This window comes from Anopheles maculipalpis, chromosome 3RL (genome assembly GCF_943734695.1).
Source record: "Anopheles maculipalpis chromosome 3RL, idAnoMacuDA_375_x, whole genome shotgun sequence".
Classification (NCBI taxonomy): domain Eukaryota; kingdom Metazoa; phylum Arthropoda; class Insecta; order Diptera; family Culicidae; genus Anopheles; species Anopheles maculipalpis.
The window spans coordinates 29,252,313-29,279,913 of NC_064872.1; the positions used below are offsets into that span (position 1 = coordinate 29,252,313).

The 27,601-nt window shown below is 44.8% G+C and overlaps 3 protein-coding genes across 4 annotated transcripts in view; 1 reads left to right on the forward strand and 2 right to left on the reverse strand.

The window, feature by feature from the left end:
* The window catches only part of LOC126565520 (transmembrane protein 242), a 479,972-nt gene that overhangs the window by 10,538 nt on the left and 441,833 nt on the right, over window positions 1–27,601 (reverse strand). The gene's annotated exons all lie outside the window — the stretch shown is intronic.
* The window catches only part of LOC126564927 (protein vestigial), a 39,252-nt gene continuing 13,324 nt past the window's right edge, over window positions 1,674–27,601 (forward strand). For both annotated transcript variants that reach the window (XM_050222053.1, XM_050222054.1), the window contains exons 1-3: window positions 1,674–1,807; window positions 12,929–13,205; window positions 16,336–16,641. In XM_050222053.1, coding sequence (XP_050078010.1) covers window positions 1,712–1,807; window positions 12,929–13,205; window positions 16,336–16,641 — 679 coding nt within the window. In that variant the 5' untranslated portion in view covers window positions 1,674–1,711. The remainder of the gene's footprint in view (window positions 1,808–12,928; window positions 13,206–16,335; window positions 16,642–27,601) is intronic.
* LOC126564197 (uncharacterized) lies at window positions 6,121–8,301 on the reverse strand. The gene has a single exon (XM_050221166.1). The coding sequence runs from the start codon at window positions 8,299–8,301 to the stop codon at window positions 6,121–6,123; it is 2,181 nt and encodes a 726-aa protein (XP_050077123.1).

Genomic DNA, 27,601 nt, shown 5'->3' on the forward strand with positions numbered 1-27,601 from the left:
TGCCCCCCGAAAGTGGCTACTATCAATCAAAATCTGTTTTGCAGCAGCAGCAGCAAAAAGAAAACACTCAAACATCACAGAGAAAAAAACAGATCACATCAGAATGCGTCACAAGAAATGTGTCCTCGATGATGGGTGAATATAATTTATGCACAAATGAATTTCTTTGCACGGCAAATCATTTGCCCGGCAAACCACGGCCATAATGTTGGTAGCAATAAATAAAGATAGCATTTAAAATTTTCAACAACCACGTCTTTGCTGTGCGTTACCGTTCGGGGTTGGCCGTCTTTCACCCTCACCTGAGCCGACGGTAAAATTTGTCACCCTGGTCGGAATGGGGTTTCCACTTCGGAGTAAATTATAAACCGCGCAGCTAACCGCCGACCGCCCGCGAGACACCATATGGACGCTGCATCCCGTGTTGCTGCATAAATTTGCAACCATTTTGTCACCGTAGGCGCACGTTTATTGCAGACGGATGACTGACGCGATGCAACGTCTTTTTTTGTTGCGTTGCCTAGCTAGACGACGGCTCTCGTTGGGACATTGTTAAGCGGTCCCTTTTTGCTGGTGTAGCTTCCTCGTCTAATCGATCGAGATGGTGGAGGTGATCGCGAGTGGGTACAAGTACGTGCCAAGATCAAGATGCATTTTGTTAGAGGAAATAAAAAAAACATATTTCTACCTACCTTTCTAATCGATGCGAGTCCACACCAGTTTTTTTATCATCTTCTCGTCTCTCTCTCTCTCTCTCTTATGTGTTTGTTTTCAGAGCTCCAAAGTTCCAAGAGGGTGTTGTAGAGAGCGGTTTCCCCGAGGAGGATATCGATCATCGGAACTGAAAGAGAACGGCGCTCGGCCAGTTGCAGCCAGTTGCAGTGATGATTGATCCATCGCGTGTACAATGTGTTGAAATTTGATACATTTAACAGCATCGAATCAGCAGTGGTTTCATTTCAAATTAAAGAAATAAAGCAAAAAAACATATAAAATACATAAATAAGTGTTTGCTTAGAAACAAACGCTAAATGCTGCTAGTGAAGCAATAGCAAGTACGTATAGCGAACAGTGACACCCGGTGTGCGCTCTTTGTGATCGTGATCGTGCGGCTTATCGTGTGCTGTGTGCAAAAGTGCGTCTAGAAGGCTCGCTCAGGTGAAGGTCCACCAGCGAATAGGGTTTGATCTTCGACATCGTGAACACACGGACGACAACGCGAGGGCAGTTTCGTGTTTGAACCCGTGACCAGCCGGGCTAATTAGGTAGTGGAATTGTGCAATCACGTGGAGTTGTGCAGTTGTTGGTGGAAAAGTGCTCGCTCTAGTGTACAACCGCAATGGTGCATTCGAAGGGAAGCCGTCGGCCTTAGGCTAGTTCATTCTGTAGGAGTGTGTTTGTGTGTGCGTGTGTGTGTGTCTGTTGTGCACCTGGGTGTAAGTGTGTGGATTGTGCCACGCCTAAACTCCTACTCTTGTGGAGAACTTCTCGAAGAGAACCGTCAAAGGTTCTCCTGAATTAGAAAAAAAAAAGATCCCGAGTGAGTTGATGTGGAGCTAGGTGACCTAGGCATCACCTTTGTGTTTATGACAACCGTGCATATTCCGTAGAGCAATCTATTCAGCTTTGCTAAGCGTTGGTGGCTTAGAAACCCCATCTGTGCGTGTTGGAACGGCGGGTGTGTTCAGTGCGGTTGGCCGGTTCGAGCGCAATGGCAGTATCCTGCCCGGAAGTTATGTACGGTGCATACTATCCTTATTTGTACGGCCGTGCCGGACCAAGTCGACCATTTTATCAGTATGAAAGGGTAAGTGGCATAAAAGTGTGCAGCGTGGATGCCGGGGGGGGGGGGGGGGGGGGTGGCTGGTTTTTATGACTCATTTGCTGGGTTTTGGTTGGTTAAAATTAATGGTGTTTTCACAATTAGATGCAGTTAGTGATTGCGACGTGACGGCTGTCACTTTAATTAAGTAGCTGAACAATAGTAACAAATCGCTTGACTTCTTTAAATAGTATTTTTATGATTAATATTTAAAAAAAGCAACATAACAAAAAACCATTATTCACGTACTAACGCGAATGTCGACAATGTCGACATAGAACTAGCACCGTTTAAAGCAGTTAGTAACAATAACAATTATAACTTGCAGATACGACAAATGAAGCTATAAAAACCTGTTCCTCTTGATAAAGCAATAATAGTACTTTCAATAATGATTTATTGTTATGGGTGTACCACCGCATCAAATAGTCCACAGCAGATTAGAAACTAATTAATCACCTGCACACCATTTAAAGGTAGGCACTAATTTCGCTCTCACCAAACGGCTCAGCTACACTTCTACCAGTCTGCAGTAGTGTCTTGTTTTGTATTGCTTGTAAAGTTGTTACTTAAAACGTCCCCGTTTGCCCCCCCCCCCCCTCCCATCGTGAGGTACCGATAGGTTCGATTTATTTGCTTCTGTAATGTGTTCCTCCTCAACCTGTCCTGTCCTACACACGCTTGCTTCCTCAACACAACCGGGTACAGTGAAGCAGGTTTTGATTTCTGTGAACCTGTTCCGTGGATGGTGGCAGGATGCTGCTGTTTCAGTGGCGATATGGAGATGTTTTTAAAATCGTAAAAGATGCTACCGTAGCGATTAGTCACGACAATGTTGCTAACCCGTTTACACTGTGTTGTGTGCACTGTGTGTCCACAACTAGTCGATGATTTAAAGAAAACTGTTCATCCTGAGAGGTCTAGACTGTTGGGATGTGTGGTACATTGTCCGTAGGCTGCACAAAAGGAAGTCGAAGGTCTTCCTGAAGCTTTATGGAAAGCTTTCTGTCAGCTTTTCATAAATCACACACACACACACACACACACACACACACACATACAATAAATACCTCAGCTCGGCTTCAATGTTACAAATACCTTAGACAATACGGATATATTGCGGAGGTCTTTAAGCCGTCAATAAAAGAGACGCCGCATTAATCTTCTAGCAACTCTTCAAGAGATTTATGCGCGAATTTGTCGACTTTACACCAGTGAACTTCTAGCCCACCGCAGACAACACGTGACGCCGTTTGGACTGCTCAAAAGGCTTTTGAAGACCTTGAAATGCGTCAAAAGAAAAGCTTATCGGACGCTTTGCTTTGTAGAAAAACATAAATAGAAACCTTGGTAGGAAGCCGACCCAGCCGTTCGGAAGTCTATCTGTCTGACAAACCCGCTCCAAGCATTACAAATGTAAGAAAAGCTCTAAAACCGTTGCTGGGACACCTCCAACACGAAGGTAGGTAGTGGCGCAGGTGCATTTATCGGTTGGTTTTTCAACGCTCGCGTCAGTCTCTCCGTCGACGGACGTATAATAACAAAAACCTGCATTCGTTACGCCACCTAAGCGGCCACGCTGCTCGTGCAGCTCACGCACCCGCAGAAAGTACGTCTCGCGCGGCACCGAACCGAAGCCTAGACCTCGTTCAAGCTGCGCTTGCAGAAAGTAATGAGCGAACCGGGCGGAGTATGCATTTTTTTCTGCTTCTGCTTTTGTACGTCCCAATCGCACCCGTAGTGCATCGATCGCAGCTACGCAGCTATTTATCAGTGCTTCAACAATTCCACTAATGTTGTTTGTTGTTTGTTTTTCACTGTACCTTCATCAAATGCGTTCGATGCAATTGGTGACGCACACGGTAGGGTTTTGCAGGGATTGGGACGTCTCTTGTTTTTTTTTTTTTGCTTCTCCATTAGGCAACCATTTCGGATCCGATCATGCCACGCGGATCGCTTTCGGTAGCCCTCGGTGAAGCGCTGGAATGTCTTGTGTGTGTGTGTGCATTTGGCTAATGAATGATTGGGCGTCTCCATAACAGCGTGTGTATTGCATTTTAATTTAAATTAATTTATACTCTGCCCTTCTCTCGCCCGGTAAACCACGACGGAACGAGCTAGAAGAGTGAGTGGATTGGGGGGCTGTGATTTATTAAACAGAGATGGAAAAAAATACGTCTGCACACAAACACACACAAAAACCAAGCAATTTGTTGCACCTGAGAGGATTGTTTCGTGTCCATGAAATATACCGACAATTATGTATTTTAATTTATCAAATTTACTGCCTCATTTGGTCGGTTCGGTGTACCTTCTGGTTCAATTGCTACAATTTATGTGTTACCATCCAGCAGCGGGAGGAGAAAGAAAAATCACCACTAGCGTCGAGAGCTTGTTGATTAAATTGGGACTGAGACTACTTTGGCGTGGTTGGTGGTGTGCGGTTAATTTTTTCTGCTTTTCGACTGGATAAAACAAGTAGCGATGATTTACCCAGATTGCTCACGCCCAGAATTGATCAAATAAATCCTCTTTTTAAATGTATTCTAGTGAAAGCCCACGGTTAGCGCCATTCTACTCGAGCTACCTGTCATTAACTCAACACGACAACCCTCGCAAGTCGTGAGATTTGATTGATGTTTCGAGTGATGGTGCTCTAACACGAATCAAGTTCCCCAAAGCAGCCGATGAGTGTTGCTGTGAAGTTGCAAAACTTCACACGCCTTCACTGGCAACGCTGGTGAACCTAAGGGCAAACGGTAAAGAAATCGGTTCAGCCGCAAAGCCGATCCTTTCAGTAAGGAAGCGGCTAAGCACCATCTCCGCTGCACGCGGCAAGGTTGGTGGTTTTGCTCGAACCTGCCACCGAGATGGTATTAATATTTAATGAGAAAATTAATTATTAATTTCACCCAGAACCCAGCACAGGAAAACGGCCATTTTGATGTAAGCTCGGCAACCGTGCCGTGCTCGCACCGACCGAACCGACCGTGCCCTTGTTGGGGAATATAATTGCACTTGACTTGACTCGATAGCTCAACCCATCGGGACAGGCGGGGCGGGTGTGTATGCCCCTGGGCGGTGTGTGTGTGTGTGTGTGGAAGGGAATTAATTATGCTCTAATTACGGACCACCGTAATTTCCACGAAACGTGGAGCTCGTTCGAGCTACTACACTGTTCGGGAGCGAAGCCATCTTCTTGAGACCCCGTCGTGAATAGAGTTTTCAAAAGCCCCCAAAGGGAAAAGGGGAGATGTTGCCCGTCACTTCCCCTGTATCGCTGTATCGCTGACACACGCACCGGCCATTGTTTGCTAATTTGTCCTAGAACTCACCTGCGGGCAGTTGTTGCAGCTTTGCGGCCTGCAGGGAGACAGAGTGAATGTGATAAACATGCAAACGGTCCTTAAGGTTGGTAGTTAGTGGCTAAGCTAAGCTTACCTGGTACAAGATACTCATCCGAGTGGCATCAGGGCTTGTGCGAGGGCTGATAAGACTACCGGGAAACATGCCCGATGAGTCATTGTAGAAATCATTGAGCAGGGCACGATGAAACAGGAATGTTGATGAAGAACGTTCGACACACAGCGGAAAATCATGCCGGGAAAATGTGCACTTTTCTTACGGCCACACACGTGGAAACGGCGCGCAAATGGAAACCAGCGGAATGAAGAGAACTGGAGTGTGTGTATGAAAAATAAAAACGATTAAATTATTCATTCGTTGGTCAGGAAGCTTGAAGCGGTTTGAAGAATGGTGGAAGAAATAATTACAAAAGCTTTACATGACATGGGTGGTTAACATGCCCGAGGTGCTACTATTTCCGGTGAGTTTTTCTTGTTGGGAAATTTTGTAGTGTGTGTACACGTTGAATAATACAATACTGGTGGCGTAGGTTCCGTTATAGGTCTGGGGAAAGATATAAATAGATTGATAAATTTTCATAAGGAAAGCTCATAAGGAAAGGAAAGCTCAAACTTATATTGACAATTACGGCTTACATAGCGTTTGGATTTGGTGACTCAAGGGCTACCTCCAAACCTTTTTACAGCAATACTTTTTACAAAATATTCCTGATACGATGAACTTTACTATAAATAAATTAAGCACGATAAAACCTACATTTTGTTAAGCCAAAGTGCAGATCCACCAGGGAAACATCGGAAGGGACATTGAAAATGATTAGAATAATCGATATCGCGTGAAACAAAGTCGCATAAAAATGCTCTATTTGATCGAATTTGTTGCCTGTTGTTCAAAGCACTTCCTTCCCAATGTACAGTCCCAAACACAGCACTTTAACTATGGACGGTTTGCCATTCCGCAGACATTCGCTTGAACAATCGTTCGCGTAACATCTGCTGCATGTGTTGCCATTGCTGCAGTTTCCGCAGCACCCGTGGAATCAGCTCCTTGCGCTTGAAGAAGTTCTCTTCCGGTCCGTCCCGTTGCTGCACTCGGCTTACCACATCATAATCCGGCTCGTAACCGATCATACGCAAAAAGTGGTCAAACTGAACCGAGCAATAGTTTTGATAGATCATATCAATCTCAAAGTTAACCCGTTCTTCGGCCGTCATCGTGGCATCGTCTCCGAACGCCAGTCGGAAGATTTCGTCCAATTTGGAAACGTGTGGTTTCACCTCCACAACCGGCACCACTTTGCGTCGTAGGCGTGAACGGGGTGGCTTAACTTTATGATCCGGCTTCTTGTACGGTGGCGCTAGCCCACGGCGTAACTGTACCGCCAGCTGACTGATCCGGTGTTCCTCTTCCGCGGCACGAACCGCTTGTACCATACGCCGACGTCGCCGGAAGCGTACCTTATGCTCGATGGAGTGCAGCAGATCGGCAGGCATTTGATCGAAATCGGCCAACAGCTGTAGAACCATTTCGAAGATGAACGCAAAACACGTCACACCGGACAGCCGTACCGACGAACCTTCGTCACGTTCCTTGGCCGGTAGTAGCTTGCTGTAAACGACCGTCACCAAACTTTCTATCTCCCGATTGCGTTCATTGTGGATGGCATGTTTAAGCGGTCCTTGTACTAGCTCGTCGAAAAGTTGCTTCAACTCGACGGTACGCCGCTCGTAGAACTTTCGCCGCTCGTCCATGTCCTGTATGAAGCGTCGTATCGCTTGAATTTGGTGCGCGAAATTTCGTTGCACTTTTTCCGACTCCGTTTCGGCGTTTGACTTTACCCAGTTCATCAGATCGAGCCGAGACAGCAGCGTCATGGAGTTGGTGTTTAGCTCCGCCACGCCGTGCAGCAACTCGGCCGCACTGGTGAACGCTTCGTGGACGGGTTTATTTTTCGCAAGGTACTGCTGGTCGAAAAATCTCTTCACCGCCCAAATATCGTTACCATCGTCAATGTTGCGGATGTTAACCACATCGCGTCGACTTATCGAAATTGGGTAACTTTCGAGCCGGCCTTCACCGTCCTGATGGATCCAATCGTTGCGTTCACGCCACTCCTTGGGCATGATGAGGTAGAGGAAGTTTTGCAGCTTTAGCCGCTGCACCCAGATGCTTTCCAGTCGCACCACCTGATTCCACAGGCTGGTCATCCGGGTTTGTAGCTCTTTTAGACGGGCCTCCAGCTGGGCAGACGTTTCAAAGTATGGTTTCACAACGTCCAGCACCCTCATTGTTGCACTAAAACGTTCCTGTCGAATCGTACGGACTGCTTCCCGGAGTTCGGTACACCGCTCGGCTAGCTGCTGGTAGGAATCGTTTTCGATGTTTTGTTTTCGCGTCTGTCCTACGATGTACTCCTGCCGATAGTACGTTTCAAACTGATGGCGTCCCGATTCGCGAAGGTTGTGAATGGCGTCGATACGCTTAAAGTTCCGTATCCTTGGCCGGTACGTTAGTTCATTGCGGTAGTGTGCATCGAGCTGGGTAGCCAAGCGTGATTGAAACTTGGCCGATTTGCTAGGTCCTAGCATTTCCTCATCAAACGGAAGTTCTTCAACGTGCAACCGTTGCCGTACATTCTGGCAACCCCGGGAGCGTGCCGTGTGAAAGCGACTTTTTCTCGCATTACGCGCCGCAATACGTTCCAGCGTCAGAACCGCATAAGGATTGCTGTAATCATCCTGCTCTTGCAGTTCCTGTTTTTCTGCGGAACTACTGCGCCCACTCGTCTCTTTTGGAGGGCTTTTTTCTTCGACCTTTGGCGAAATGTCACGAAAAAACTCCAATGGAAACTTTCGACCATTCAGCACGATGAAGCTTCCACTAGGATCGCTCAAACAGTCGAGCGTTGATGCGTCCGATGATGTCTGGGTTAGATCGGGTTCGGCCGCTTGCTGCTGTAACCAATCGTGCTGCAAATTTCGAAAGAAACCTTCCTGTAGAATGTCCTGATATTTTGCTCTTAAGTTTTCTACTCTTTGCCTGAAAGAGTCAACCGAGGACACAGTTGAGGTGTTGGATTTTTCGGAACGATCGGAACCTTCGGAGGAAGACATGTTGCAGCGAGTTTTCGACGCGTCACGACGGCTCTGTCAAACCATGATGTCATGGATTGCTTTGCATGTTTAGTTTTAGTAATAATTACGTTTTAGTTTCATGGAATGCTTCTCAGCAATGAGTTGGTGCTTGAATTGGACTCGTTTCCATAGAAATAGACGGGTAACGAAACATGACAGAACAATGTTCAATGGATGGCGTTGGTAGATTACTAGTGCTTGAAGTAATATCCCAAAAGAGATTGTACGAGACAGTACGGTGTCCTAGCATGTCGTGAAGTTAACTTTACCGTCGACTTGCCTCGTGGAACATGTGTAAGTAAAAAGACTCCAATCAACAAGCAAAAAAAAAAAAGATCACTCATATCTTTAGACTCTTGGTAACAGGAGTAGGATTGGAACTGTCAGCCAAGGAACCGAAAGTACTTTGTTGCATACCTGCTGCAAGCATGAAGAATTTCAATACTAATTTTCAACTACTGTGAATAAGATTGCAAAGCTGCTAGCTGGCATCCCAGGCCATAAACACTTTGTTTTGTTTCACTCTCGGAAATCCCGATTCTGTTGGGGTTGTCAATCGTGGCAGGGCTTGAGTTTGATGAATTACACCATTTTAGGGAGCACATGTCGAAGGCGGCATAACTTGTGGTGTATTAAAATCAACCCTTTACGGTGCATAAAGCAGAGTGGAATTTATGCAAAAAAACTTACCGTACGTCACGACGACACGTACAGTTCAGTAAACTTGCATTCAAAAGCTAGCTACTGTCGGTATATTGGCAGCCATTTTCAGTTAACCATTTCCGACGAGTAAGAGTCTCACCGGGGCTAGCTAGCGGACCAGCGCGGTGCATGACCACTTTTGGGATGGTTGGGCTTAATTAATTAATCAAAATTCTTGATGCCAGCGGCTTGGGGATGGATAGTTCGCAGTACTCTGTGGAACGTTTCCCAGCTATTCGTAGAGTGTGGACTGTGAAATTTCTATATTTTTTATTGCTCTTACCTTGCACGTTATCGGAGCGATACAACCTCTCCCGGGTGTCGTTGTGTAGTGTGATCTCCATTTATGTAGCGGTACCGAGATGAACCGTCACATCGTGCAAGTGTGTCTCGGAGGTGAGTGTGGCTAGCCTATCACCTACTGGTCAAGCTTAGAATTCCATCCGGCGGTTCGAGATTCCCCGAGAGGGGCTAGTGCGGTATCGTTTTCCGTTGCGTAGCAATTCAGAGTCACGTTCTGCGATATCTCCCCTTCCATCTGCAAGCGGTAAGCGAAACTGCTTGGAAGGAATGGAGCGAGGTGGAGTAGTTTGATCGTTTCATCAATTCAAGGATTGGCACCTGAGTCGTATTTTTATGGTGTCGGGGTCTGTTGCGCCGTGGCTATGCTGAAACAGACGCAACGCACAAGATCGATCGAAGGGCCGGGGTACAATACGCACCCAGCTCCTTATATGAATTGCAGATCGCCCTCCCACCGTCCGTTTGCCGTTGTCCATCTGTCTGGTGGGTCTTGAAGGTGTTTGTAGCCGTGTCAGTGCACCTTGTATAGTGCGGTAGCCAATGGTGGCGGTGAGTGACAGTCCCGTCACGTCAAGTTCGTTCTCCCGGTGACAAGTGGTCGTGGTTGTGGAAATGGTGCCTATTGGAACATTTAATGTGTAACATCGTACCTTCCTAGAGCAGCTGCGAAGCTTTCATGCTGCGCAAAAGAGACCCTTACCATTATCACCCACAGTTTCTAGGGCAAGTTTTCCTCGTCATATAGCAGGATCCATTGTCTTATTTGTGCTTGTTGGCTTTGATATTTATGCAATATTGATTTTTGCAACATGTTGTAAAGAACTCTATTTTCTCCTCTAAAGGATATCCACGAAAGACCTCTGTGTGCTCAGGATCGTCAAGGAAAAAGTTTTTTCTTTGTTCCGTTTTGGTGTAGTATTCGAAGAACGGCGAAGCTATTCCTGACCATGAATGAAGATACAAGCATAACGACATCAGGAAAAGCATATCGTTATCGAGGAGTTTGTACGGTTAATTCCTTCCGTGGCAAAACCTTCCTTCCGTAGAAAACCAGTCCCGAAGGGAATTCTGTTGATATTACTTTTTCGTTTCTCGACTATGGATCTGACTACTGACGATAGTCCCATTTCCCATCAGTCAATCAAAAGTTATTGCGTTATCTCTTCAGCTAATATATTCTTTTATTTTACTTTAGAGGACACATTTGGACGAGTACTGTAACGTATGAGCACTCGTCTGGAAGCATCACGTTTAGTAATGTGTTACAGACAGCATCGTAAATGCGTTATCTTTTAAATTTGCGAAATCTCCATCAATCGATCAAGTGACTCGATATCAATCTCCAATCTTTCATCGTCAGACGGATGGTGAGGTCCGTTTTTTTGTTGTTGTTGTGGGCCTGGTGGATATTATGCCGCCCGTTTGCATCGCTGCATCGTGCTTGGTGACCGCTTCTACCGGTGCGGTTGATGTTACACGTTACATCGGCCGTACGTTCGGGTACGACCCACTTGCCCGATGGTCCGATTCGATGGAATAATCAATTCAGCTCAGAGACCACGCGAAACGCACCAGATGCGGGATGACCAGTTTTTCCAGCGCTTCTTCACGACTTGCATTTCGCGGACGGCGTGTGCAGCTTGAAGCGATTGTCATCGTTTAATCAAGATAATTGACTAATTGACTGGGTTATCGCAAGATGCGAATCTAATTGAAGAACGCGAACGCATGGCGTCCCGGTGGCGTTTTACCGGCAGGGCACCTACACGTACCGTACCTGTGCCATCTCGAGGACGCTATCGAAACGAAAACCCCCCCCCCCCCCCCCTGTTGGACAGTTTTGTGATTAATGGCCGGTTGAATGGGTGCAGGCGAGAAAAACTAGACACCCCGGGTTTGGACACCGATATGGCTAGACTGGTGAAAGTCGCGTCACTGTTTGTCCGTTTGGAACATATTCCTCGGCACGCGGAATCGAGCGGGTAGCTGCATCACTAAATTAACAATCCATCCCGATTGGTCCCTGGACGGCAAACAGAAACGGTTCGGTTTCGTTTGTAACGCAATGTCCCGTCACTTGTGCGTATCGAATTAATTGCAGCGTGCTTTTGTGCTGATTGTTGATATGATTAGTCGGCTAGTAACGGGCACAGACCACCATGATGTCTCCTGGGGGATTATTTCTGTAACAAACAGCTTGGTGCGTCACACCAAACCACATCTCGCGGGCTGGATCGTGCGAGAAATACTAATTCAATTGCACGCATGTTGTTCTTGTACGTGAAAGTGGGCTTTTTTTCTTCTTCAAACCAGCTGATTGATTGTCATCCACTTTCTTTCATCTTCTTGGCCCACAAAGCTTGATGTCTACTGGAAAAAAAACCACGCATCGTTTGTGCTATAAATCATTTCCGAAAGTAATAATGTTTTCTCGGGAGTATAAAACTTTGTGGTTCTGTATTTGGGGCATCCCGTCGTGTAAGGAATGTTGTCTGCCGGTGAGGTAACAAAACCGACCTATAGATTGATCGAATCAAAGCTTTGGTCTGGAATGTTCAAAGCCAGAACTCGTGCTGATTTTAAACAAACACCTGCAGCGTTTCGATCCCTGAGTTTGTTACCTTTGCGAAGGGTGATTGATTTTTAAGGGTAAAAGCAAGGGTTGTTTGAAGAGGAAAGATTAATGTATTCTTGTGCTCGTGTAATTCAATCCCTAGCTGCACCCCCGAAAGACTGATAAAGAACTCATTACGCAACGCTTAACATCATCACAAGCAAGATGTAGTTATCATCTCTTCCTATTGCACATAATAATGGACAAAAACGGTTTTATCTCGGCCGATCAAAATGCGATCGAGATGCGCATCGAGTTTCGCATCGATGACGTACTCTCTCCACACACACACACACACGCCCCGGTGCATCACGGGGTTGCATTGGTATGTGGCATGGAATGCAATTCATAAGATGCTGCTCCGCGTGACCAAGCGTGTGAGTAAGGGAAACTGAGCAGTAGAGGGAGAGAAAAAAAAAACTGTAACAGACCTGCGCTTTGTCGCTCGTCGCTCACATCCATCGGAACCACCAAACTTCTTTGTCCACACGCGGCGCAGTAGCGCTTGTACGAAGGCTACACCTTGGGCAATGCTGCGTGTTTGAAAGAAGCCTTTCAGTTATTGATGGTTGGTTGGTCGCTTGCCACCTCAGTAGGCGAGGAGACACACTGCTTGGAATGCGGTAAAGGTGCCAATGTTCGTGCGCGATACGGCGAGTTGCACTGTTGAACGTTTGTGGCATCTTAAACTTCCGTTTTGTGATTCCATGCGAGTGGTACCACCTCCCGGGGGAAAGATGCGTGATGGAAGTCATCCATGGAGGGGGTTTTCTTTAAATGTTTTGTTGGCATTTAGAAAATACCCTCATTATGTTGTCATTGCCTGTAAGGATATGTGGTCAGCGGAGTTTTTCGGCCTTCCTAACCACAGTCTCGAATGATTCGGAACGCAAGTTCTACAAAATTACTTTGGACAAGACGTCATTGCAAGAAATAGTGGCTAAGTAATAATGATGATTATGGTTTGCCTTTTCTTTTCCTCCACAGTTCAATCAAGATCTTTACTCATCGTCCGGTGTGCCGCTGGCCGCATCGTCTAGCACGTCGGCCGGATCGCATTCACCCTGCAGTCCGCTGTTACCTCCGTCGTTACCTTCGAACGTAGCGGCCGTGGCAGCCGCGGCACAGTCCAGCTCGGCCCTTACCTCCTCGGCGACGGTAACCTCCGTCAACCAGACCGCCATACCGACCATCCCGCTAGGTGCACTGCAGAGGCACATTACCAAAGAGGAAGACATCAGCACAGCCCGAAGTGACACGGAAGGTACGTAGGTAGTACGAAGTCAAATTTAGCGCATTGCTCAGAAGGACTATTTAGACACAAGCAGCTTAAGAAACGATATCGGAATGGGGGAACCCTTTAGAGAGAGAGAGCGAGAGAGAGAGAGTGAGAGAATATTGTGCAAAGCACGAAACCCCCATCGTGCGACGACGGGTGCATCATTTATTATTTATGATTCGATGATTGATAATGGTCGAAGGACAATTTATTTATTGGTGTTTTCCCCGATCCGGTTCAACCGAGCCACACAACACCGAGGCTCGAACCATCGAGTGCATTGAAGGTGCAAGTGGTGCGCATCTTTATGTGCTTGAGCCCACTGGACTGGATGATTCTTCGTGGGCAGCTTTTTTGTTTCTGTCCCCAGCTCCCATTGTAAGGGCAGGTGACGACAAGCATGCATGTCGGTCTGGTCGGTTTTGCCGTTTTTCTTGCGCTAAATATGAATTGTTATGATCGAACTTTGGCAAAAAAAAGGGATCAAACAGATAAATTATGAACCTGAAGGAACAATAAAGCTGCTCGGGGAGCGTCGTTGTGGGCAAATATGCGATTGCTGGCAATCGGTTGCCACCTATTGAGCTTCTGTCCGTTTTAGGGAGCCCGGTCCGTAGACAGCAGCATGGTGCAAAAGCAATAAAATAATCCATAGCATAATCGAACTTGGCAAAAACGGGTCCAGCGCATGAAGAAACTGAAAGTGAGTGTTTGTGTGTGTGTATGTGTGGAAAGAGGTTGACGACAATTGTCAACTGTACGGACAGCGGACCGCTTTTTTGTTTGCGATGCAATGCAAGAAAGCGATACTTGCCACTTGTTGGCTTGGTTTGGCAGATGACAATTTGTTGATGAAGTTGAAATGGTAGGAAAGGAGTAACGAAAAGAGGGACTTTGAGAGAGAGAAAAAAAAGATGTATTCATTGGTAGGGAGTTTAGGGCGAAAATAACAGCTGTTGTTTGTAGATTTTTATTATTTCAAGTCTTATCAGGCACTCGTAACAGGAAACCTGCAGTCTTTTCAGCCTCCTACAGAAGGCATCGAGTGATACTCTAGCGCAGAGATGTCAAACATACGGCCTGCGGGCCGGATCCGGCCCGCAAGGTCTTAGAATCCGGCCCGCAAAGGAATAACGAGAACATCGAATCCGGATAGATTGGATTGAGGTCGAGCCGAGAAAATTGAACAATAATTTGTATTTGTTGTGTGTACTCTTTTTACAGTCAACTAACATGCTCTTGAATCCCTCTTAAAATCTTAAAAACTGTTAAGTTTCATTTCCCTTCGACTTCCCCACGACTTTGCGCCCAAACAGCTATCGACCTTTTTGCTGTGTGTGCTCTTCCTACGAATAACTCACCGTAGCATGTGTGATATCTATTCCGAAAACCTAATTCGGCGCAGCTTGAATGTACTGTTTGATTCTGTTTTAACCCTCCAAAGCCATTTCCATGGTATGTCTTTATTTGCCTTGAAAAACACTGCTGCCACCATGCATTCAAGGTGATAATGTGCTGCTTCTGTGCTTCAAATTTCCCGAAAATGAAGTTGGCTACTGATGCCTGATTACGACTGATTTCGTATTTTTTCTTTAGTGTTCATAAGCAACATTTGTTGTTTTGAGATTTCTCATGAATCGGTTTCTAATAACAAACAAACTCGACAATACAGAGCATTGGGAATATACGAACGTACAGAAGCCAAAACTGAGTTGGATTTATTATCAGTATCACTTCAACCACCACAGCGATCGCTTCAGACACGCGTAACAAATCGCACAAGTGAATATCAGAATACATAAATATTAAGTGTATCCAAATATAATGGGATATTAACTATGCCGTGTGTAACTATCATGCAAAGTAAAAAGTTAGGCAGGTTTTGCAACACAGAAGAGATATTTTTAGAGTTGGCCCGTAAGATCATTTTTGTTAGCAAACCGGCCCGCAAGCCAAAATGAGTTTGACATCACTGCTCTAGCGCCATTACTACAAGTCGGGGTTCAGCACATTGCTTGTGCTGGAAATCTCTCGAATATAGGATCCATTTTTACGAGATATCCGCGAGTTAGGACGGTGATATAGCAGATGACATATCTTCCGGCACCAAACATCACAACCAAAACCTTGCATTGACTGGTGAAGGGTCTAGAAAAACTCTTCCAACTAATAAATGTCATCAAACCAATGGTCGATGCTTTACTTGTTGGTGCTCAGGTAGAAACTCTGGGAGATAGGTTTACCCTGTGCTCTAGGGTATGTAGTGCTTTGACCATATTGATGCAGGTGGTAGAAGCTATCGTCCGCAGTAGCGGATCTAACGGTGGGCGGACTAGGTGGTCCCCTAGGGCCCTGGCAACTGCTAAGCCTTAGCGGTACAAGGAAACTAGTAAAAGGGGCCCCTCTTTAGCAGCTTTGCTGTAGTAGCTTCGTAGTAAGAGGCTCGTAGGTTTTAGGGACCTCCTCAAAAGGAAAAGAGTATGGACGAATGGCCCACTTTTGTTATGAGTATGATATGGGCCCCAACATCCATATCGCCTAGGGCTTCCAAAGATCTTGATCCGCCACTGGTCGTTCCACAACATAACCTTAACTTCCTCAAATCCTTGTATAAGGTCTTGGCCTGGTACAATAGACTTCGATACTCGAGGTGATATTCTGGGTGTGTCATTCCCATACCGTGACAAGTTTTGGACATGCTCTATGTCTCAGAAATGCGTTTATGAGTACTGGAGACTCTTTGGCTTTTCCTCGGTCAATCTTCAATCTGAAGATTAGTATCGCTTACTTGGTTCTTTGGTAAGCTTCTTGATAATCAAACGAACAAAATTTCAATTTCTTCAGCACATGCCAGGATCTCGATCGGCTTAAAGTCTGATGGTTCATTCATGGCAAGTCTAGGGTTACTCTCTCTCTCTCACGCGCCAGCTTTACTTTGCTGCACGCTTTTAATTAAACGATCGATGAACGTGAACAAATTAATGGCAATGATTCGAGTAAAATTAATCCCAGCCATTTCTCGTTTACCTCACAGTTGCAAACGGTTTTAAAGCACCCCATTGTGCTTAATTAATTGATGTTTAATTATTCGTGCTATCATTTCCCACCCCACCAGGAACCATATCCGGTGCGCACAACGATAGTTCGTGCTCTTCCGGCCCCGACTCACCGCACAATCTTAACCAGCAGCAGACGGATGCGAGCGGGTTGGCAGCGGCCGCAGCAGCAGCCGTGGCCGGCGGTGGCAGTGGCGAATCGTCCAGCGGTGGCAGCGGTCTGATGGCCGGTGGAAGCGGTAACGGTCGGGCCCAGTACGTGTCGGCGACGTGTGTTGTGTTCACGCACTACTCGGGCGATGCGGCGAGCGTGGTGGACGAACACTTTTCTAGGGCGTTAAATTTTAGCGATAAGAATAATAAAGGTAAGTGCAATGTGTTGCAGTTTATGAGATTTTTCAGTACCATTTTCCTGAACGGGGCGGTGCAGATACCAACTGCACAAAGCAAATGATCTACATGGGAGATTGTGTTCAGGCGCCAGCCGGATACGTGAAAACATCAGGGTGGAGAGAAAAAAAAACGCCCTTTAAACTAACGATGCGATCCCGAACGGAGCTTAATTAGCTGTTTATGAGTTTTTATGAGCACGTTGCACGTTTGTACAGAAGCTGTCGTAAATATTATGCGTGTGAGGTTAGCGAGATGATGATGCCCGCCGAGGGCAAAAGGCGTCAAAAGGGGCCGTAAATATAAATCACAGCAGCGCCCATAAAAGCCGACACTCACGACACGGCGCGCATAAAAGGTGGTGGAGATCGCTTGAACTTCGAGCCTGGCTGAAGATGTTAGTTTACATCTTTCGGAGAATAAGGTCACGTTAAAACGCGGGGCCTGTGGGTACATGGAAGCTCCCTTCGGAAGTTGTCGGGCAACTGTCGGGAAAGATAAGATGGAACCACGCGTGAAGGTTTCTTTTTGGTAGCATTTTAGGGTTAGCTTACTCGTTTTTCGATGATAGCGGAATCAGTTGGTGGGGTTATGTCACCGTATCTGACGTTACAGCCCTTTAAGTGGCATTCCCCGAATCAATCGGGTGCAGGGGTTTTACTGACGTGTATGAAGGAAAAGATTCCTCCATATGGACGAAGGGGGAAACGATAGGAAGAATTTGTACATGAGCAAGATGTCGCTGTGAAGATGGGCTTCTACGCTTGTGGCTTCTACTTTATGTGACGTCTTTATCGTTTTGGTGGTTTTCCGTACAAACCACACGAGTTAAACAGGATCATAATGAGACGAAACAGTAAAATGAATAAAGAGGGTTTATCCAACCAATTCATTTCATTAAATTACTGTTTGGTTTTTTGTCATTCATTAAATTCATGTATTTACTGCTGCAACAACACTTTAGTGTCGTTAATGTAATCAATAAATCACAGTAAAATGGATATGATTCAACCACAAACCTGTCTTATCCGAGGATCGGTAGTTGAATCATTTTTTGGTGAATTCCTATCGCAAGACTCATGCTGCTTCAGTTTTACTTTTCCCTTTCATGTTCAGATGTTCTTAAAATGTAGGCTGACTAATCGATCAAACATAGGCTTTCCCTGATCAATACCATTGTCCTCGAGTCAGCAAGCCAAGAGTCAAGAGCAGAGCAATAAAAAATGTTCTGCTTCTTTTGGGTCAAAGGTGGACTTGAGGATCAGATCCGAGGTACACGCTTAAACCGGTCTAATGTTCTTGGAACACGGAGCACATGCAACGCACGAAGGAAGCACCAAAACGGAACAACATCTTTATGGCCAGAAAACTGCTTCCGAATGCTGCCGTGGACAGAAAACGGGGTTTTCTTGGCTCTACAGGGGTTCCATCGTTCCAGAACGCGATGTCGATGGTAATGGACGGGGACGAGTTTTTTGTTTGTTTGTTATTATTTACAACATCTTCGCTTATTAGACCACATCCCAGGTTAGGAAATCCATGGGTTTTTGTAGGTAGAGACACAAAAGGTGAATGATTTATTAAGCTACAAATGAGACAATTATGGGTGTAGTGATATGTTTACCCAATGTTTATTATAAACAACCCAAGTGTCCCGTGGTGCAGCTGGAGATTGCCGCAATTATCGATTGTCCTGGTGATATGGCAACTGATCTTTGCAGAAAGATCGCCGATCTTATGTTTGATTAGCATATTATAAGCATATTTAAAGAGCCTTTGATTGTAAGTATCTCCAGCAGAAACCACAACAAAACCCCCGAAAAGTAATTACTCCCAGCAAATCCAATTACAACTTCATTAGCAAATGAAAAGAGTACGTCCACTAACCGGAAGCCGTCTTCCCCGGATAGCCGTCATAAAAATTAGTCGGATTTTTACGATGATCTCTGGAAAGGCTTCCGCATTTTCTTCCGGCCCATGGGATGTCCATTAAGCAAATGGGCGCTACTAAAAAAGCAACAACTTTGCCACCTTCTTCGCTTGATGACCATTTCTCACGAAGCTGTTTTGTGTAAACAGGTGTAAAACGATGGTTCAGTCATTTTAAAGTGCAAACGATAAAATGTAATACGGTCGTAGGGTTTTACGAAGGGTAGCAAAAACCTTGCGGGCAAACAGCGCCATTTGGAGGGTGTTGAAAGCGTTATTTGTGGAACAATAAAATTGTAACAATTTTTATAGCTCACCTTCCCCATTGTTGTGATGTTGCAAATGCAGTTAAAGTGCATTCGGCAGAGGTTTTGCAGATTAAAGATGTGAAACAAAGAAAGAAATGCATTTTAATTTGAAGTTGTCGAGGTGTATGCTTCATCGAGACGGCGTTGTGTTGGGGTTTATTAATTTCTGCGGCCAATTTAAACGGCCTCTTCTGGGGGAGGGTTTCGCTTTCGCGTTCAAGTGAGACGATGCGTAGTAAATATTTTAATGGTTGTTTTTACACATGCAAAACTCCGAGACTGCGGGTGCGAAAGGTAGCTCGGTAAATGGTTTATGTTTGTGTGAGTGATCATAAAAATTAAAATTCTCCATTACTTTCCACTGTAACCTTAGCGGCTAATGGAGGGTTGATGGAATTTAGTAAAGAAGAGAGTCGTATGCGTGTGTGTGGGCTCGTATAGCGCATGCTTAATTGTGTAGCAATTTTAATGTTGCCATTTTGATATGTTGAGCTTCCCCGCGAAGATCTTTGGACATTAAAAAGGGTGGAAAAACTTCCGCAAAAGAAAGCCGTGGAGAAATTCATGTGATTTTATAGTAAAATTGGATCTGTATTTTGGTCGAAAATCTGTTCCTACACCTAGAGCGTTAGGGTGGAAAATCGGAACGGAAATCTGTCCCATCTTTCCACAACTGTACGGTATGAAGAGTACGGCTTCACAGCCTTCGCAGACAGCGACGGAGATTAAATGGCGTCATTTAAATTTAAATTAAGATGATTAATGCCCCAGTTGTGGAGTCGCCGGGACGATGTGTCGCGACGGTACAGTTTTGCTACGTTGTAGCGTGGCGGGCAAAGCCGGCACGGCCTGTTGGACACGGGGGAAGATTATGTGTAGACGGACGGAAGATTTAAATGGTCGTATGATAAATGGCGGCAGCCGAAAGCATCAAAGCATCAAAACATATGTCCACCGAAGAACAAAAAACCTTGCAGGAGGCCTGGGGTCCTGGTAGGTGCAACAGAGTAGCGTTGTTTTGGCTACACTTTTGCTTCTATTTGAGTTTTCCCCGGTGCAGCATTGCAACCAGGATGCACCAAAAATGGATGGAGGCCAAGCAGACGCTGCTAGTGCAGATCGTTGCACGGATGAGGAAGCGAAATAAAATGCGTGAGTTATTACGCGCTCACATCCCCAAAAAACCCGTAAATTATCTCTAATGATGCAAATTAAACTGATGATAATTATTTGTATTCGGATTATTATTGTGCAGATCATGTGGGATCATTTTTGAAGGGGGAGGTTTTGGTCTGTACTCAAAGCAGACAGCAATATTTGATGAAAAATGTGATACTTTTCGGGCAATATCCTTTGTAGCTGAAAGTTTCCAGACGGGATAGTATGGTTTTTGTTTGCCTTAAATCTTTCTTTAAAATCCTCCAAAAATCTCACCATGAGTCAGCCGTTTTTTTTTCTTCTCTCCTTTCACTCCGGACATCGGAATTGCCATTACCACTAAGCTTTTTAGTGTTCAGTTTTCATTTGCTCAACTCCTTGTACAAAAGCCGCCTGACACTCGCTCCGCTAGTTGATGGGGGGCATAAGAATTGTTTCGTTTGCCCGAACGAACTCGTTATGAGATAATTAATTCATTGCGTTCGGTTTGCTTCCGATTGCGCCACCGGCTTTCGGATGTCGCGTCTCACGGCCCGGCAGCCGGACGTCTAATATGCGTTGGAATGTCGTCTTGCCGGTGAGCGGCGCGGGTCCCGTACGGATCTCGAAGAATCGCGTGATTCGTCAAAAAATACGCGTGCAACTGTGTTCATGTCCACCGAGCAGCCGAAGGGTGACACATCTTCGCACCAGCCGGACAAAGGGCGAAGGGCGGGGATACAAGTGGATGTGTGGGGATATTTCAGTACAGTACGGTGGGTTAAAATCTCTTTGAAATTCTCTAGGCGCTAAAACCTGCACGAAGAAGAGGGAATCATTCGGAGGGAAAAGAGTTAAAGGAATTCGGCTGCAGCATACAGTGCATGATAAAAGGCTGACGCTTCTGAATTGAGTTCTGGATGCTGCATCTGAGGCAGCCTCTCATGCAGAAGATAATTTGTTTTATTTTCATTGTATTGATTGATTTTATAATTTAAATGTATGGTAGAGACGACAGCGGCGCCGGTTTTCACATGACACGGACTGGGGATTCTAATTACAACCGGACCATTTCCTCCTTAATGAGGACTGATTAGACAACTACGTTGTAAAGGCAAGTCTAGTGAACCATTAGATGGCCCGGGTAACCATTACCCAGTAACCATTAGATGGACAGTAACCAATAAAATTGCAAGAAAAAATGTAATCTGTGTCTCGCCATCTTGCGCCCATTTGCCGGCACTTAAGCCATAAGTGTCAAAATATAATTTGTTGTCCTTTCTGTTAAAAGGCCGCCAATTTTGTGAATTTATCCTTGATTTTAACCATGCAATTATTTAGATAGATTTTCTTCAATTCAATTTGAGCTAGAAATTCGGACTGTTCTGGGGCACACTTTGGTTGGTCACTTAGGATCCCTCAGAATCCCTAAACGCACCTTTTTTTTAGCGCTTGTTTGAAGTAAATAGCAACACCGTTCCACCATTTTTACGGTACTTTTTAATACATGTGGCAGCTTTCAAGAAGCTTATCGTACTTTAAACCACAGGGGCTTAAAATCCAACCATTTTAAGGCCAGATCTAGGCCATCCAGATTACAGAAAGGTTGTAATCTGACAGATATTTGCTCGATCGTATAGGAAATGTGACACAACGGGCGACATAATGTGTTTTTCTCGGGCTCGCGGGATAAGTAGACGGTAAGAACAAATTTTTGCGTAAAGAACTTCTACGATTCTCATCCTAGCTGCTGTAAATTAAGCGCTAAAGCTATCAAATTTTATCAGTATGTACTCAACTAGTATACATTGCCAAATGACCGGTGGACCGACGATTAGGTCGGCAGCCTAAGTGCATGAAAAATCGGAACATTTTTGTCGTTCGTTCGTTATCCGCTAGAAACAACCAGATTCCAGTAAAGTTTGATTTTCTGGAATTCTGTTTGATGAAATGGCTTGCTCTTTTCTACTTTTTAAGACCTGAAGATACTGAGATGCTATTACTGTCATTCATGACTTAGTACTGCTGGTAGCCGGCTTGTCAGTCTTGAGTACAATACTTCTATTTATGCTCGAAGGGAATGTATTAAAGATAATGTTAAATTAAGGCCGAGATAAAGATATTTAATTCGGTGAGCTCTACGAATAATAAATCTTGAGGTTGAAGACAAACAAAAATTAATAATGTAAAAATTCTTATTCAAAATTTCATACCTTGCCGAAGTCCCAAGATATTCGCCGAATCCATATATTCGTTGATGAGTTGCGCAAAATTGTAATTATCGCAAATTAAGTCACTGATCTCTTGCCTATTGCGATTGATTTGAAACCGTTAAATAAGTACAGAACGTTCTTATAATCGTACCGTTCAAAGTTCACTCCTCATTCAAACCGAAGATAGATCGGTACGAGCGAGCCATGTAGAAAAAAAAAGACGCAACGCGTAGTGAGTGATGCAAATTCCTCAGATCGTTAGGCGTTTGGTAAAAATTCACCCAAAATTGCATCGTAAATTTTGCGGTTGGCAAAGCGAAAAACAAACAATTCTTCAGCCCAAACCCGTTGCCCGGGTGCGTGTGCTTTATTTGCTGTACGCTATGCAACGGCAACTGTAGTGCTGCATGGCACCGAGTAAAAGGGGTTTTGTTGGCAAAATTATGTCTGGCGACCTTAATTTAGTCGTTTGCTCTTTGATCGAAGATAATAAATTTAATTTCTTAGCTACCAATTTTACGCTAAAATAAGTACTGTTGCTACTGCTGCTGTTGCAGGCCTGTTCTGTGTTATCGTCGTTCGATGGCGCCGTCTGGGGTCTGTTGGTGGGTACAGCGAACCAACCACTCAACAATGGAGCTCCACGCTGGGAAGTCAAGATTGAGGAGTTTCTCCCAACCCTCCCACCGTGGGCGAAGAAAGCATCCATCCGTAAGAATAGTATGAAGCTACTACAAGGTACATGCTCGAGTTGAACCATCGCGCATCGTTTTCTCCAACGTCGTCATCGTCGTCGTCATTACGGTGCTAACCAATTTTCCCGTCGGGTCGTCAAAGTTTTCCACCGTCCTGTGTTTGTGTTGTGGTGGCCTGTTGTATTGCGTTCTCTTCCGATGTAACTCTTTTAATTATGGCAAACGGAATAAAATGGAACAAAATTAAAACTGTAAACGCGCGCTGTCTAACTTCATTGTTGTGTATCCATGAAGAAAAACGCTTTAATGAAGCAAGGAAGTAAAAGGTTTTTCCATCCAAGTTTTCCACCGAGAACCATAGGGAGACAAAGAGAGAGAGAGAGCGAACACAACTTACGAAAGATGTTACCTTTTGTGTCTTCTAACCGGTGTTTTTGGTTCCTCGACGTTCCTCGCGAAGGAGAATGTTCTTTAAGTAACTCCTTTGAAGCGAGATCGTTTCGTTCGTCTTCAAACCTCCCGGGGCGGGGGAAAAACTGCGCTCTTCACTTCATTCTAGCTTTTCCCGTCCACCAATTCAACGGCATTGCTCGAATTCCATATCGATCAAACGGAGTAAGACGCATTGCTGTGTTTCGCTTCTTTTTTTTTAGCTTTGTTTGGGAGGTTTTCTTTTTCGGAACATACATTTTTCTTTACAACTTCGAATTCGGGAGGTAGGTTTAGCTTCTGTGATCTTTCTGTGGTACGTTTGCACCATATTTTTCACCATTACAGCAAGATCAGTTCTAACCAAGCCGAAATTTATCAGCCATCCGACCGAATTACTGTAGATGCTGATGCTGAAGTTGTTCATTTAATTTAAAACCCTCAGCATATGGACATGTCCTGTACTTGGTTGCTTCAGTGAGAAACCTTCGCACCTTCTCCCAGCGATTCTCCCAAGCTCAAAGACTAGCAAGTGAATGTGTGTTTGCACACCTATTCATTGTTCATTGCTTTTCGGTTTGTTTGCTAACGTCTAGATCTGGTTTCAGTTCAAATTCAGCAGTCGTGCTAAAGTAACGAGAAAACATTAATTAAAATTTCATTGAAAACTAGACCAGCAGGCAGTCCGGACAAGGCATGTGAGTGGTTTATTTTAGGGTCCGTGCGGTGTGCCGCCTGTTCGTACGGTATGCCGTTCGCAACCGTTTTTCGATCAGTGTTAAATTTAGCTAAGGTTGCTAAGAATGGGTTGAAAGCGATGTAAATCATTGTGTATGGTGACAAGATGACGGCAAAGTTTTTTTTTGAGTGATAAACCGAGCCGCTACAAGAAGAATCTTTTTTGTAATTCTTTTTACACGGGAGTTGATATTATTTACTTGCACAAAATAAATTACAGAAGTTATTAAAATATTATTCAAAATTAAATAATCAAGAGGAATAATTAGGAATTACTCCATCTAGAGAATTCCTTCCAAAAAGAACCAATTCTCGATTCATAATAAAGGAGCAATGTTTGAACATTGTTACGGTTTGTTGTGTTGCGTTCGCGATTTACGCTCCGAGGGCACGATTTTGGTCAAGCAAATAAGCGAACCGTAACCATAAAAGAAAATAAATTCTCGCCTCCCCACATTCAATGGACCCGATGGGGAAGGGCATACTATCCTTCCGACGGTAAGTTCAAACTCGCCCGGTCGGTACGGTCGCAAAGATTGGTCTGTTTCATCCACCTTCCAGGTCATTGTGCGAGCCGCTTTGGTGGACCGTGGACGCAAGGGATAAAGCACCGCCGGACAGCACACGGAATGGGGCACGGCAGTATTAAGTAAATCACCCGATCAAGAGCGATTATGGTGAAGCGACACAACCGCGATTGAACCATTGAACATGTCGCTGCCTCCGATTAAGCTGCAACGGTTGGCTCCCTTTTTCCTTTGTTTCCCGGACTCGCGATCGCGATCGACGTGTACCGATAAACTGTACGAGGAGATGATCGTGGAATCGGGAATTTTCTGCACGGCGCAGGAAAAAAGGGCACCCGCACAACACAAAAGTTGTGAAATAATTTGTTGCCATTTGGTGGTCAGTTTTGCCGTTGGGCGCAAAAAAGCGTGGAAAGAAAGGCAGAGAGAGGAGAGCTTACTATTGTGTTTACCGCAAACGGGTTTTCGCTTCTGCACTGCAAGTTTTATGGAAGTTTTGTAGCGTATAAAAAGGGTTATAATATGCTTTCGATTGTGGAAACGGTTTTAACAACGGGCGGGAAAATCAATTTTACCGTAGCGTGAGGTGAAGGTCGTTGTAGCGATGAGCTGTTTTAGCAGAACGTGGATTTATTTTGGTTTATTTTAGCTTCAATCAATCGGTCATCAACAAGGTTCGAATTGTCTAGTGTCCAAGAAAAAAAAGGAAGAATATTTCTGTCGCACCAATATGAAGACAGACTCTTTCATTATACGTTCATTCGGCAGCTGTACTAAACCGATGGGGAATTAAATTTTGATGGGAGCACTATTGGTACAGAAGCAGCCATCGTTTATTTGGTAGTGGAGAAATCAAACTGCAAAAAAAATCCGAATATACACAGTGCGCACGATAAATTTGGCAGTTCCTGTGGGAATTGAAAAACTTTTTTTTCTTGTTTAAATGACGCAAGTAAGAAAAAATGGTTTTGTACGAAGTTAAGCTTACCATGCTGTCTGCACAAATTACTCAACGTAACCACCGTCGGCATCGATGACCGCCTGTATCCGTTTCCGGAACCTAGAGCAAGCCCGGACTACCATATCCCTGGGTGTAGGGCACCAAAAATGGTCTTAATTTTTTGCACTAATTGTGTTGCAGGAAAGAGGTGAGCCCTTTCAACCATGCCTCACACGAAATAGTCCATCGGGTTGACATCCGAGGAGCTGGGTGGCCTGAAACAACCAGATCGTTTAAGGCTCCGCCGGATGCTTGAAGCAACACGCAGCTTTTGGCACACACAAAAAAGGCTTCTCGCGGCCTTTTTGTGCTCAAATCTGACCCTTGTAGGGTTTGTATCGCGTATAATGAAGATCCTCATTCAACGAATGCTTCACCGTGTTTCGGGCTACAAAAATTTCACGCGCAAGTGCCCGAATGCGGGGTATGGACATGCAAACCCCGGATCCTGCTGCATTCCCACCTGCAATTCATGCAAGAACTCGTCGTTTCGTAATCAATTCGACCTGGTATGATCATTCCGTTATAGAAAAGCCTCAAAATCTCCGTTGGAATTAAGTTCACTCGACAGATGTTCACTGTTTACAAACACTTGTGGCTTTCGAATGACGTATTGTTTTGTTTTGAAACGCAATCACGAACCATTAACGAAATGACCAAGTGTCAAATTTATATTGCGCAACGTGTACTTTTTCTTGGCTTTACGACCTTCTAGGTCACGTCGGTCTTCGATTGGTTAGACTGGATGAACACCACATAGTTGGATGATCAGTCCTCACTATGAGGGAACGATCCAGATGACACAAGAATATAATACTACACTTTTTGGGTCCCTCCAGTGGCTCGAGAGGTGGCGGTACTGAGCTTTGATTTTGGGACAGGACTTCGTATCGAATCCTATCCGAATTGTCTCCCTGTACTTAGGACTCTTTTCTTCTTTTTCTTGGCCTTATAACCTCTAATGTCATGGCGGCCATCGAAATGGTTTACTAGACTGCCGATAACCACGCAGCTGGATAGTCAATCCTCACTAAGGGCGGACGGCCCCAGATGGGATTTGAACCCCGGTCCTGCCGTTCGAAGACCGGTGCCGCTGTTGCCTTCACCACCGGGCCGCCCCTGGTAAATTTTTATAATGCCAGCCTAAACCAGCAGGTCGTTAAGCCAAGGAAAAGATGAAATTATAATCATGTGTACAGTAAAGCAAATTATTTAATTCAATTAGTGAAAAGTCGTATACCGATCTTTAATTTGATCTTTAGGTTTATGATATAATAAATATGGAGAAGAAGATCAATAAACTGTAAGGTTATAAAGATGGGTTGCATTGAAAAGGATCTCGAAAATATGCATTGCTATAATATTAAGACACAGTTCAGCAGCTCAATGAAAACAAGAAGAAACAGATAACCTGACGACATAATTAATATATTGTTGTTGAGATCCCAAACACACACACACACGTGTGGCATTCCATTTTCATTCAAGGCAGGATCAAATTAAATCCCAAAAAAAGGCACAAAAAAACACGTGTCCTGACTCGTACCCCTTGTGCATTATACAAACTCTTTGACTCGGTTAGAGAAACTTCCCGAATGGTAGGGCCCTTTTTATGATGTCACATTACATCCTGATGATGTACGTATCTATCCACTTTTTTTCCTCCACATAAGCTCCTAATCGAAAGCGACAACAATTCTACCACCTGGCTTTCTCTCTTCTTTCTGCTTGCCCTGCTGTACACTTTATATGCATTACCACTCGGTAATGGTTGGAACCCTTTCAACAACAAAAAAAAAAAAACAAACAGATAAACGCGTATCTCTTCATCCATCTTGTCCCGATGGGTATTGGGTGCCCTTCTTCAACTGTTTCTCATCTCCACCGGAACCATTTATCTTGCCCTCTGGTTCGCCCTATTATATTTCTTCTAATCCACCGTACAGTTCTACGGTGCGT